Below are 13676 nucleotides of genomic sequence, written 5' to 3' on the forward strand. Positions count from 1 at the left end.
CCTTATTCTCGTTTAAAAAATTTAATACTTTCCTCCAAAAATTTTCTTTAAAAAAAAAAAACCAAAAAATTCTGATGGCGGTCACAAGTTCAATGCCTTACTGTTTAGGCCACCACCACGCCAATTTCAATAACCTAACAGTCAATAGAACAGGTCTACTTCTGTTTCTCAACTCATTTGCTGTGCTCAGTAGTTTTGTGGAAATGGAATATGTGTTGTTCCATACAAACAAAAACAAAATTAAATTGTTCTTTTCATGCTTTTAGACAATATGTTTAAAGGACACTATTGATAGTTTTTCCTTTTCAGTCTGACAGTGAACGCAGTTTTCATGACAGTGAACTCAATTTTCATGGCAGTGAACTCAGTTTTCATGACAGTGAACGCAATTTTCATAGCAGTGATAGCAGTTCTGATGGTGAAGACAGTTCTGACGGTGAATGCAGTTTTGATGGTGAAGACAGTTCTGATGGTGAATGCAGTTCGGATGGTGAACGCAGTTCCGACAGTGAATTGAATTCTGAAGAACCCCCCAGGTAAGGACTTACATTTCGTCTTTCTACACTTTGTAAGCAGAGCTGCGGAGTCAAAGAGTATGAATGGGACTAATTTTAGGGTGATGGAGTCAACGTTGAGAATCGCTATAAAAATTCACAAACCTGGCTTTTTTTTTATTTACTAATTTTTACCGACTATCTCCCTACATTTTTTTAAAACTACACTGTAAAATAAGTTCCGGAAACGTTTCCTGGTACATCAGGCAGCTGTGGTTCATGAAACTTTCAAATACTTTTCAGAGTATTTCGAAATCCTCTTTGTGTAATTTCCAGAAACGTTTCTGAGTGTTTTGGAATCCTCTTTCTGAAGTTTTCAGAAACGTTTCCGAGTATTTCGGAATCCTTTTGCTATAATTTTGGGAAGTGTTTCCGAATATTTTGTAATCCTCTTTCTGTAATTTTCAAAAACGTTTCTGAATACATTGTGCAGCTGGGGTTAATGACATTTTCAAAAACGTTGGCAAGGATTACGGAATCCTCTGTGTAATTTTTAAAAACATTTTCGAATGTAAAGTAAGAATAACGTCTAAAAGCACAAATTGCAGATTACTGCAGACACACATTTTGGCGTTACAAGAAACACCTTTTTCAATGCAAAAAGTAATTAGCTTATGGATGAAAAGACATCCGACAAAAGCCAAGAGCTAGATAAGCAAACAGCTTAAAAGATAAAAATAGCGACTAAAAATTAACCAAACAAATTCTAAAGCAATAAAGAACCAACAGGAATGCAAGCAAAGGGCAAGAGCTCTCTCACAGGCACATTAAAGCCGAGAGAAATAATTGAATAGGACAAAGATTACGCCACATAGCTAAAGCAAAAAGAAAATGTCAATAACCGTGAACCGCAAGAAAGGAAAAGCTGAATGGAAGAAAAAACAGCTGGAAATGAAATAACCAAAAATTTTCGGAAAAAGAAAAAATAAAGATAAGAAAAGGGGGGGGGGATGTGTGTATCAACCCATTACAAAAAGCTAAAAATAAACAAAGCAAGATAGATAAAAATGAATGGAAAAAATAAAAATAATGTGTGCAAAACAGAAAAAATGGATGGGGAAAGTACGATGTTAAAGATATGGGAGCCAGACATTGGAAAATTACGGATCTGCTTTAAGATCATTAACTAAGTTAGAACTTCCTCAAAATAAGACAAGATTCCCAAAGTAAAGATCTGATGAATTGGGGCATTTTCGAACAATCTGATGAGAGTTAAAATCATAAGAGTGAATCGAATATTGAGCTATACTAGACTTATTTGTTTTTTCACTTAATTTCAATGCTCTTTCAAGCGAAATTTTAAAGCACGCCAAGTCTGTCCAATATGAGTAAGTTTACAACTACAATTAGTCTTATAAATACCACAACAATTAAGAGGGTGAATAGGATCTTAAAGAGAAGAGAATGAAAGTTTATTAATAGGAGAGAACACATTATCTGGAATTGGAAACGTTATAGAATTTAGCAACCTGATAGCTTACAGATTGAAAAAATGGCAAAACAACCAAGTTATTTGTGATGAAGGTTCGGTTAAGAACATTAGTTTTGGATTTATTAAAGAATTTTACTTCCTTTTACAAAAAAGGAAGTATTGTATTCGCGAAAAAATTTTCACTCAAAAATCGACCTTAATTTCCATTTTGCTCACCTCCGAATGAATGTTGAGGGTTTTTTCGACTCGACCACATGTGGATAAGTGCCTAAGAACGTATAGACACGCGAAATATCCATTTTGACGATTCCCGAGAAATTACAACCAGTTTTCCTCGTGACGTATCTATGAACGTGCCTATGTGCGTATGTATGTCACATAACTCATGAACGGCATGTCCTAGAAAGTTGAAATTTGGTATGTGGACTCCTAGTGGGGTCTAGTTGTGCACCTCCCCATTTGGTTGCAGTCGGGTGTTTCTAAAGGGGTCTTTTGCCACTTTTGGGGGGGAATCATTGTTAATTTCGATGTAAACTCAAGTGATGTTGTAATTTGGCGGACACTTGGCGATATATCGCCAGTCTTTTTGTCGCTAACTTGGCGACAAATTTGGCGATTTTTTTTAAAAAATTGTTTCAATTTGGCCATTGTTGGTGATATTTAGAGAGTAAACTATTTAATCACATTAAAATTGCCAGTAATAGGGAAATAACCATAGACTAATAATAAGAGTAGACCGAGCTTTCTCATTCTTGCTGATAAAGAAAATTGGTTCATAGATGTATCATGTGACTAGTGGAAGGGCTTGGCGAAGACTTTGGCAGCATGGTTGCTAGATGGCAGCATTATCTATAGTTTGGCACTCGACATGTATTTTAAGACAATGTGTTTTCATTAAAAAAAACTTCCAGGTGCAGAGATTGAACTGTTTTTCTTTTAGTTATGCATTATTTTGACATTAGTAATAGTTTTTGATCAGTTTTCGGTAACTTTTATTTCATTTGGAGCTGTCAGCGTTGGCTGTGAACGAAATGGCGTAAACGTTTTGCGTTAACGCAAAAATGTACTAATCGGTATCTTAAATTGAAACTGTAGGTAAAAATCTTACCGTTTTCTGATTCTTCTTGGTCGCTTGCATCTTTTATTGCTTAGAGAGTTATTGAAATTGACTAAAGAAAATGCACAATGCTATCTAAACGAAAAACTCACCATATTAACAAAATATTTACAACTTAGAATAACAAATTTACAAATCGGACTCCATAAAAGATCATTCTTCCGTGTTCCATCAATTCTATTTATTTTATTTCGCGCTGGCGTTGATCGTCTGCTACGATTAAAGCCCGCTGTTGCTAGGATATCCACTAGTCACATGGTTTGGTTTATGAGCAGCAAAAGGGTTGCCATAGCTCGGTCTACTCTTATTATTAGTCTATGGAAATAACATTAAATTGGAGTAAAAGGAAGTCATGTGAGGCACACATCAGCTCGTTTAAAAATAGAATCAATTCAAGTTGGCGGATAGTCTCTATCAGTTGCCACAGTTTTAGATAATTAAGGTCCACATTAAGAAGTTCCCATGAGGAACAAATATCAAAAGCGCGATAAACAGAAGAAGTGAAAGCAGAATATGTTTGATTTTAAGTATGAGACAATAGTCTATAAGGAGGACTTGGTCTCCACATTCTCTCGGCCACCATTTTCGAACTTACTGCAGTTTTGGTATGCTTTCTTCCTTGAACACTTGGCAAATCACGCCCAACGTCTCCTTACTTCAGTAGTTCAACACAAAATTTGATTGTATACTGATCGGATAGTACAGCTTTTTTTTTTTCTTTTCAGAAAGAAATATAAAAATTCGAGTCTTACATACCGAAGAACAAAGATTCATGATGCCGTTTCCTGTTGGGATATTATTACTCTTAAAGAAATTCTTCAGAATGAAACGCATTTGGTAGATGTGCAAGACGAATACGGAAAGACAGCCTTACACATAGCTGCTGAACAAGGGAATACGCAAATAGCATTACTGCTTTTGTCTGTGGGTGCTGATATGAGCCTGCAAGAGCAAGTGGGCATGACCGCTCTCCATATAGCTTTGAAACATAGCTACGAAGAAACAGCAAAAGTTCTTATCAACGCAGAAGCGAAGAATGACATACAAGATAAAAATGGTAAGACTGCCTTGCATTATGCAACAGAAAAGAAATACATAGAAGTTGTGAAGAAACTTTTAGCTGCTGGTGTTAATACCCAACTTCAAGACAAATCGGGAAAGACGGCCCTCCATGTAGCTTTGAAAGAGCGTAGCCAAGATGTAGCAGAATTGCTTGTCGAGGCAGACTCGAAAAACAACATTCAAGATAAATGTGGAAAGACTGCATTACATTATGCATCAGAGTGGGGTTGTAAAGGTGTTGTAAGGAAAATGTTGGCTTCAGGTGCTAATACCAGTCTTCAAGATAAATCGGGAAGGACGGCCCTCCATGTAGCTTTGAAAAAATTTAACAAAATGTCAGCAGAACTGCTTGTCGAGGCAGACTCTACAAACAACATTCAAGATAAGGATGGAAAGACTGCATTACATTATGCATCAGAGCGCTTTTATTATGAAGAAGTTGTAAGGAAGCTGGTGGCTTCAGGTGCTAACACCCGTCTTCAAGACAACACGGGAAAGACGGCCCTCCATGTAGCTTTAAAAGAGTGCAGCAATAAGACAGCAAAATTGCTTGTTGAGGCAGACTCTACAAACAACATTCAAGATAAGGATGGAAAGACTGCATTACATTATGCATCAGAGCACAATCATGAAGAAGTTGTAAGGAAGCTGGTGGCTTCAGGTGCTAATACCCGTCTTCAAGACGACACGGGAAAGACGGCCCTCCATGTAGCTTTAAAAGAGTGCAGCAATAAGACAGCAGAATTGCTTGTCGAGGCAGACTCTACAAACAACATTCAAGATAAGGATGGAAAGACTGCATTACATTATGCATCAGAGCACAATCATGAAGAAGTTGTAAGGAAGCTGGTGGCTTCAGGTGCTAACACCCGTCTTCAAGACAACACGGGAAAGACGGCCCTCCATGTAGCTTTAAAAGAGTGCAGCAATAAAACAGCAGAATTGCTTGTCGAGGCAGACTCTACAAACAACATTCAGGATAAGGATGGAAAGACTGCATTACATTATGCATCAGAGCACAATCATGAAGAAGTTGTAAGGAAGCTGGTGGCTTCAGGTGCTAACACCCGTCTTCAAGACAACATGGGAAAGACGGCCCTCCATGTAGCTTTAAAAGAGTGCAGCAATAAGACAGCAGAATTGCTTGTCGAGGCAGACTCTACAAACAACATTCAAGATAAGGATGGAAAGACTGCATTACATTATGCATCAGAGCACAATCATGAAGAAGTTGTAAGGAAGCTGGTGGCTTCAGGTGCTAACACCCGTCTTCAAGACAACACGGGAAAGACGGCCCTCCATGTCGCTTTAATAGAGCGCAGCAAAAAGGCAGCAGAATTGCTTGTCGAGGCAGACTCTACAAACAACATTCAAGATAAGGATGGAAAGACTGCATTACATTATGCATCAGAGCACAATCATGAAGAAGTTGTAAGGAAGCTGGTGGCTTCAGGTGCTAACACCCGTCTTCAAGACAACACGGGAAAGACGGCCCTCCATGTCGCTTTAAAAGAGTGCAGCAAAAAGGCAGCAGAATTGCTTGTCAAGGCAGACTCTACAAACAACATTCAAGATAAGGATGGAAAGACTGCATTACATTATGCATCAGAGCGCTTTTATTATGAAGAAGTTGTAAGGAAGCTGGTGGCTTCAGGTGCTAACACCCGTCTTCAAGACAACACGGGAAAGACGGCCCTCCATGTCGCTTTAATAGAGCGCAGCAAAAAGGCAGCAGAATTGCTTGTCGAGGCAGACTCTACAAACAACATTCAAGATAAGGATGGAAAGACTGCATTACATTATGCATCAAAGCACTTTTATTATGAAGAAGTTGTAAGGAAGCTGTTGGCTTCAGGTGCTAATACCCGTCTTCAAGATGACACGGGAAAGACGGCCCTCCATGTAGCTTTGAAAGAGCAAAGCCAAAAAGCAGCAGAATTGCTTGTCGAGGCAGACTCTACAAACAACATTCAAGATAAGGATGGAAAGACTGCATTACATTATGCATCAGAGCGCTTTTATTATGAAGAAGTTGTAAGGAAGCTGTTGGCTTCAGGTGCTAACACCCGTCTTCAAGACAACACGGGAAAGACGGCCCTCCATGTAGCTTTAAAAGAGTGCAGCAATAAGACAGCAAAATTGCTTGTCGAGGCAGACTCTACAAACAACATTCAAGATAAGGATGGAAAGACTGCATTACATTATGCATCAGAGCACAATCATGAAGAAGTTGTAAGGAAGCTGGTGGCTTCAGGTGCTAACACCCGTCTTCAAGACAACACGGGAAAGACGGCCCTCCATGTCGCTTTAAAAGAGTGCAGCAAAAAGGCAGCAGAATTGCTTGTCGAGGCAGACTCTACAAACAACATTCAAGATAAGGATGGAAAGACTGCATTACATTATGCATCAGAGCGCTTTTATTATGAAGAAGTTGTAAGGAAGCTGGTGGCTTCAAGTGCTAATACCCGTCTTCAAGATGACACGGGAAAGACGGCCCTCCATGTAGCTTTGAAAGAGCAAAGCCAAAAAGCAGCAGAATTGCTTGTCGAGGCAGACTCTACAAACAACATTCAAGATAAGGATGGAAAGACTGCATTACATTATGCATCAGAGCGCTTTTATTATGAAGAAGTTGTAAGGAAGCTGTTGGCTTCAGGTGCTAACACCCGTCTTCAAGACAACACGGGAAAGACGGCCCTCCATGTAGCTTTGAAAGAGCAAAGCCAAAAAGCAGCAGAATTGCTTGTCGAGGCAGACTCTACAAACAACATTCAAGATAAGGATGGAAAGACTGCATTACATTATGCATCAGAGCGCTTTTATTATGAAGAAGTTGTAAGGAAGCTGTTGGCTTCAGGTGCTAACACCCGTCTTCAAGACAACACGGGAAAGACGGCCCTCCATGTAGCTTTAAAAGAGTGCAGCAATAAGACAGCAAAATTGCTTGTCGAGGCAGACTCTACAAACAACATTCAAGATAAGGATGGAAAGACTGCATTACATTATGCATCAGAGCACAAACATGAAGAAGTTGTAAGGAAGCTGGTGGCTTCAGGTGCTAACACCCGTCTTCAAGACAACATGGGAAGGACGGCCCTCCATGTAGCTTTAAAAGAGTGCAGCAATAAGACAGCAAAATTGCTTGTCGAGGCAGACTCTACAAACAACATTCAAGATAAGGATGGAAAGACTGCATTACATTATGCATCAGAGCACAATCATGAACAAGTTGTAAGGAAGCTGGTGGCTTCAGGTGCTAACACCCGTCTTCAAGACAACACGGGAAAGACGGCCCTCCATGTCGCTTTAATAGAGCGCAGCAAAAAGGCAGCAGAATTGCTTGTCGAGGCAGACTCTACAAACAACATTCAAGATAAGGATGGAAAGACTGCATTACATTATGCATCAGAGCACAATCATGAAGAAGTTGTAAGGAAGCTGGTGGCTTCAGGTGCTAACACCCGTCTTCAAGACAACACGGGAAAGACGGCCCTCCATGTCGCTTTAATAGAGCGCAGCAAAAAGGCAGCAGAATTGCTTGTTGAGGCAGACTCTACAAACAACATTCAAGATAAGGATGGAAAGACTGCATTACATTATGCATCAGAATGCGATTATGAAGAAGTTGTAAGGAAGCTGTTGGCTTCAGGTGCTAATACCCGTCTTCAAGATGACACGGGAAAGACGGCCCTCCATGTAGCTTTGAAAGAGCAAAGCCAAAAAGCAGCAGAAGTACTTGCCGCGGCAGATGCCGAAAACAACATAAAAGATGAAGATGGAGAGACTGCTTTGCATTATGCGTCAGAAAATTCATATGTAGAAGTGGTCAAGAAGCTTTTGTTTTGTGACATGAATCCATGCGTGAATAATAATAAAGGGCTGTACCCTTTGAAAGTGGCTCTGAATAAAGGAAATAATGATGTTGCAAAAATGATTCTTTCGATGTGTGCTCTGAGAGATATTTGTATTGATTGGAAAGACGTGGGTCTTGAGAATGATTATATAACCTACTTTGTATCACTGCTTTCGGAATTTGAAGCTGAGTTACAGCGGATGAAGCAGACAAAGTTGGACAAAAATATTCTCTCTCTGCATGATATTTCTTGTAGACATATAAGCGAGGTAGCACGATGTCTGAGGAAGGAAAACGCTCATAGTGTTTTGCTTGTGGACAAGGCTGCTTTAAACTTTCCAAATTATGGTGAATTACTTTCTTTTAAAATAAGGAGGGCTGAAAGGAGACGAATCCTAAATGGTCAGTGTTGGCAATGCTTCGCTTTTTTGTCTCGTAAATTACCGCTACTGCCATGGTTGTGCATCGAAGTCATATTAGCTTTTTTGAGTGAGCTTGAAATGAAAAATTTTGTTAAGGCTTTCATAGTTGAATCTTAAAGAAAGCCATTTTCTTATTTTGCTTTGAATCCCTGAAATAATATTCTACCTCTAGGAAAACTTCTATTCTAACTGTCTAAGCTCTTCAAAGATATGAAATTTTCAAAAGAACTTTGTCATCAGACTGTGCAGCATAATACAAATACTTCTTCTTTTAAGTCAGAACTATTATTCATTCTTTAAGTTCGAAATAATGACTTTTTTTGTTACTTTGAACTCATTATTACTGTGTTTTCCTTAAAGTGAGACTGTGTCTTACATTTTGTTTTTGTTTTAAAATATGTCTTTTCTCCCAGCATTAGTCTTTATTTTTTGTGGTGCACAACAACTAATGTAAAATACCCGGATATTTATTTTTAGGGGTAAATACCCAAAATGGGTATTTACCCATGTATTTATTTCAAAAATTTATTTTTCAAATAAATACATTTCTGTATGTGTTCCACTGTGTATATATATAACCAACTGTATACAAAACAATAAATTGTATCCCAAAAATTGTATTTTGATCACATATTTAAAGAATTTATTGTGTGAAACAATTTAGCAATCTAATATGATATTCACATTAAATATGTTGGATATGCCTAATCAATGTTGATAGCCAAATTTCAGATATAAAAAGCCATTCTAGAAAAAGTAAAAAACTTAACTGGTTACAAAAATAGTAAACATCAATTTTTTAAGGTCCTAGTCTTTTATAACTCAGTAATATGTCCCTGCATGACATCAAAATCTAATGAAAAGACGCTCAATTTATCATTACTATTTATTTACCTATATCTTTTGCAGAAATTTCCTCCAAACCTAGTTCAAGTGTTCAGGCGTATTCTGCATCTCCTATATATATAGATATATATATATATATATAATTAAGCAATTAGAATTTCAAATACGTAAAACCTGTAAAGTTGACCACCTGCATATGTTGACCGCTTTTGTCGGGAACGGAATTAGTCCTATCTTATATAATGAAGGAAAACCTTTGTAACTTGACCACCTCTCTATCTTCACCACCTGTCTATCTTGACCACTAATGTACACCAAATTTGGTTTGGAGTAACGTAAAAAAACCCTTTTTAAGTTGACCATTTGGTTTATTTTTTAAAACTTAATCAAGCATTTTTTTAACTTTGTTATTATTTTTTATAGCTTTCCATGAATAATTGTAATGTTTTGATGCACGGTTGCCAGCTGCTCCGCACCCCGCGAAGTTACTCCGCAAAAATAGCTACACTTCGCAGTTCCGCAAAAAAGTAATCTTGCTTCACATTTCCCAGTCGAGCGTTTTCAAGCATGGCATAGTGTTTAAAACTGTTTTTCTTCTGTTGTTCTATTTGAGATTACCTTTTGTACTCTCTGTTCAATGAAAACAGGTGTCAGTAGAAAAGTACAAAGTCTTTTCTTCCAGTTGCAATATTTTGTGGCAACACTGGAATTGTGCTGAAGAGTAAAGTTATTTATTTCTGGTACAAGGGATAGAACATTTTCATTTTCAACTGCTGTATTGAACTAGGAGAGTCCAGCTTGTTGCTCTTTGTGTTATAAGTTTTACATAAAATGGCTTCAAAAAGAAAATTAGATGAACTTGAGATTTATAAAAAGTATGAAATATTAAAGTTAATTGAAAAAGGGGAGAGCAGGAGAAAATTGACTCACACATATGGAATTTCTAAAACTACAGTGTCTAATATAGTAAAAAAACAAAAATATTTTAATAACATTTTCAAGTATTGTTTCAAAGTAATGTTAAACAATGAAAGTGAGTTGAACAGAAAAAGTAAGTGTGAATTAGTCAAAATGCATGATGCAAAAAAAAAAAAAAAATCAGTACCACCCTTTATAAGTTGGCCACCTGTCTAAGTTGACCACCAAAGTACTGCACCGCAGGTGGTCAACTTACACAGGTTTCACTGTATTAAACAAATTATAAATAAATTATGATAAAAAGGCAAACAGCTATTAAGTAGGAATAGAAAAAGAGTGAATCCAGAGCTCATCAGCCGTGGAGGATTCATTCATTATGGTCGAAAGATCAAAATTTTAACTATGAACTAGAAGAGAATGGAGCTTAAACATTCTCTTCTAGTTCATAGTTAAAATTTTGGTCTTTCGACCAAATGAATGAATCCTCCACGGCTGATGAGCTCTGGATTCACTCTTTATCTATTCCTACTTAGTAGCTGTTTGCATTTTCCCTTTTTATCATCATTTATTATTTATAATTTGTTTAATATTTGAAATTCTAATTGCTTAATTTTATATTTACTTGGCTTTTTAGTTTTGCTGCATTGCGCATCTATGGGCTCTTGGTGTGATCTTTTCAATATTTTTCACTTTTATTATTATTATTATTTATATATATATATTAGGGTGGTCCTTATTTTTGAAGTTGCAGATATTTTACGCGACGCCCCCTCAATTTGTTCCGTTATACAAATAAATGATCCATGCAAAATTTTAAGGCAATCCATGAAGATTAACCCGTGCCCCTAGGGCCCCCTTCTTTGAGTTTCGAAGAAGAAATTGCGGATTTTCTCATTTTTATGCAAAAATATTCTTACGTTTCATATTTAAAGTAATTTTGAACCTTGATAGATGTTGCTACTTCCAGACGAACCATTCTCTCACTTTCATTCTGTCAAATTTTACGTATTACAGATGGTACATGTACACTAATGGCCTTGGGACAGGCTATTCGCGCTCGTTTCAAACCAAGCGTCAGGGGGACATTTTTTTCCACCAAGAGGGACACAAGAGATTCTAAAGGCCATTAATGAATGATCTTTGACAACAACAAATTGCCTCCTCCAGGCTTTAGGGGGTGTTGATTTAGAAAATTTTCTGTGTATGTAATAGGTGTGGCAAATAGGGTCGCTAGGTTTCAATGCTATAAGTATAAGTAATGGCAATTATATTTTAATTCGCAGTTCTTTAGTTATAAATATACTTAAATGTTTATGCATTCTTAAAATATAAATTTTGAAAAATCCTCGATTATTCTACCTTAAAAATATACTCTATTTTCCATAGCTAAAATATAAATTTAAAGGAGTTCCAGATCGGAATAATGTAAAAATCTATACTTTGTCTTCTTTTTCAGTACACAGTCCTTTATTATCATCAAATTTTTCTTGAAATTCACAAGATTTAGAAAACCGAAAGGGATATCTATCCTAACCTGTTGAAACTTTTTTCTATATCTGGTCTACCACAACGCAAAAAAGCTTGACAACTATTGATATCTACTCGCATTTCATCAATGTTAGACAAGTGCCATATTAGGGACAAAGATGCTGTTTATGTATTAAGTCTATGTAGATGCAGTAAATTTAAATCCAAATGATTTTTATTTCTTGAGGTAAAATAGGATTTCATGAATTTAAATTTAGATTTTTTAGTTATTCACTGGGATACAAAGCTACATCCAGATGTAAATGGGAAAAAAACGCCGATAGGCTTACCGTGATAGCTTCAGGTCCCAATAATGGACAGCTACTCAGAATTTCTGAGATATTTCTTCAGTTGTATATGATATTTTAGATGGTTGTTCTTTATTGCTAACTGTTCAAGCTGTAGTGTTTGATACAACGGCTTACAATACCGGCCGTATAAATTGTGCATGTAATTTTTTAGAGCAAAAGCTGAACGGTGATATATTACGTTTGGATTGCCATCATCATGCACTTGAAATCGTACTGCAGGGTGTCTTTAAAGAAGTTCTTGTCTTTCTTAGTTCTAGACTCGATATTTCATTATTTAAGCGCAGCGCTTCAAAATTTTGTGGAAAGATCTCCATCATTCAGAACTTATAACATTTCAATCAAGTACACATACCACTTAAATTCTAGAAGACGAAGTTGATGACATGATATTGTTCGTAGAAAGCGGAATTGAGAAATATTACAGAGAATTCTCATAACGTGTAATAATTATTTCTTGGTAAAGTCGTCCCTCCTACAGGGTTATGTTTTCGGCAACTTGAAGCTTATTCCTGAACCAGATGGGTGGCAAAAGGAATTTATTGTTTGAATATTTATATATTTAGGAAACAATTTAAATTGACCTTACATGAAGAGAATGCCTGTAAATGTTGTTTTACATGTAATGTTGTATGAAAATATGGTTTTCCGCAGTACCCAATCTAGGCCCTTGAAGATAATGTGTCTAAAAAACTAGCAGTGTACAAAATGATGACAAACACGCAGCAGAAACAGTGATTGGAAAATTCATAAATCACACTTATGTTACTTGGGGGATGAACTAGTAGCTTTGTCCGTATTGGATGTAGGAATTAACTTTGAAAATAGGAAAAAACTACTCCAAAAAAATGCTTGCTGAAAAGGAAGACGTGACTGATGACTGTATAAAAAATTCAGATAACAGTCGATGATTTGAAATACTTTCTTAAGTAAAGATCTTTCTCTTTATAGAATCAATTACAAGTCTATAAAACTGTTTGATAAGTTACAAACACCAAAAGATGTTTTCCTATTTGATCCTGATTCATGGCAAAATGATGGAAGCTATTTAAAAGGAAGAGATATTGTTGAAATGCTGAAAGTTGTGAATGATACAACTGAAAGAGGAGCACAATTAATCGAAGAATTTCCCAATCAATTTACCAAACATGAGTCACAAAAGCAATGTAGTACTTTACAGACAGTCCAAGATTATCGGGAAAAAAATGCACCCGATTGAGATACACTGAGAAACGTGTACGATTAAGGTAAAGTTTCTAAAGCACTATTTCATTCTTATTCAATGTAAAATCTTTAGATGATGTGAATTAATTAAAAAGATTAATTTTAGTGCTACCTCGCTGTAAAAAATATTTTGCAAACCTAGGAGACACAATGTACGGAGCCTGAAGTAAAAACTCGAAGGTATGTGGGAAAATTATCAAAAGTGTTAAAGTTCAACGTCCTAGGGGCACGTGTTATCGACCAATCGACTTCAAATTTTGCACCGATTACTTTTTATTATAGTGTCAGAAAACTAGGGGGCGTCACTTGTTGAATTCCGAAGAAAAAATTTTCCCATATAAATAAGGACCACCCTAATATATATATATATATATATATATATATATATATATATATATATATATATATATATA

The 13676-nt window shown here is 36.5% G+C and overlaps 1 protein-coding gene across 1 annotated transcript; it reads left to right on the forward strand.

Moving 5' to 3' along the window:
• Window positions 1-309: 309 nt before the first annotated feature.
• LOC129233687 (serine/threonine-protein phosphatase 6 regulatory ankyrin repeat subunit B-like) lies at window positions 310-8842 on the forward strand (the record flags this gene model as incomplete). The annotated part of the gene is made up of 2 exons (XM_054867668.1): window positions 310-536; window positions 3829-8842. Coding segments are annotated over 2 exons (4956 nt in total), but the record flags the coding sequence as incomplete, so codon positions are not given.
• Between the last annotated feature and the right edge of the window lie 4834 nt (window positions 8843-13676).

The sequence above is a fragment of the Uloborus diversus genome, unplaced genomic scaffold, assembly GCF_026930045.1.
Source record: "Uloborus diversus isolate 005 unplaced genomic scaffold, Udiv.v.3.1 scaffold_629, whole genome shotgun sequence".
Taxonomy (NCBI): Eukaryota; Metazoa; Arthropoda; class Arachnida; order Araneae; family Uloboridae; genus Uloborus; species Uloborus diversus.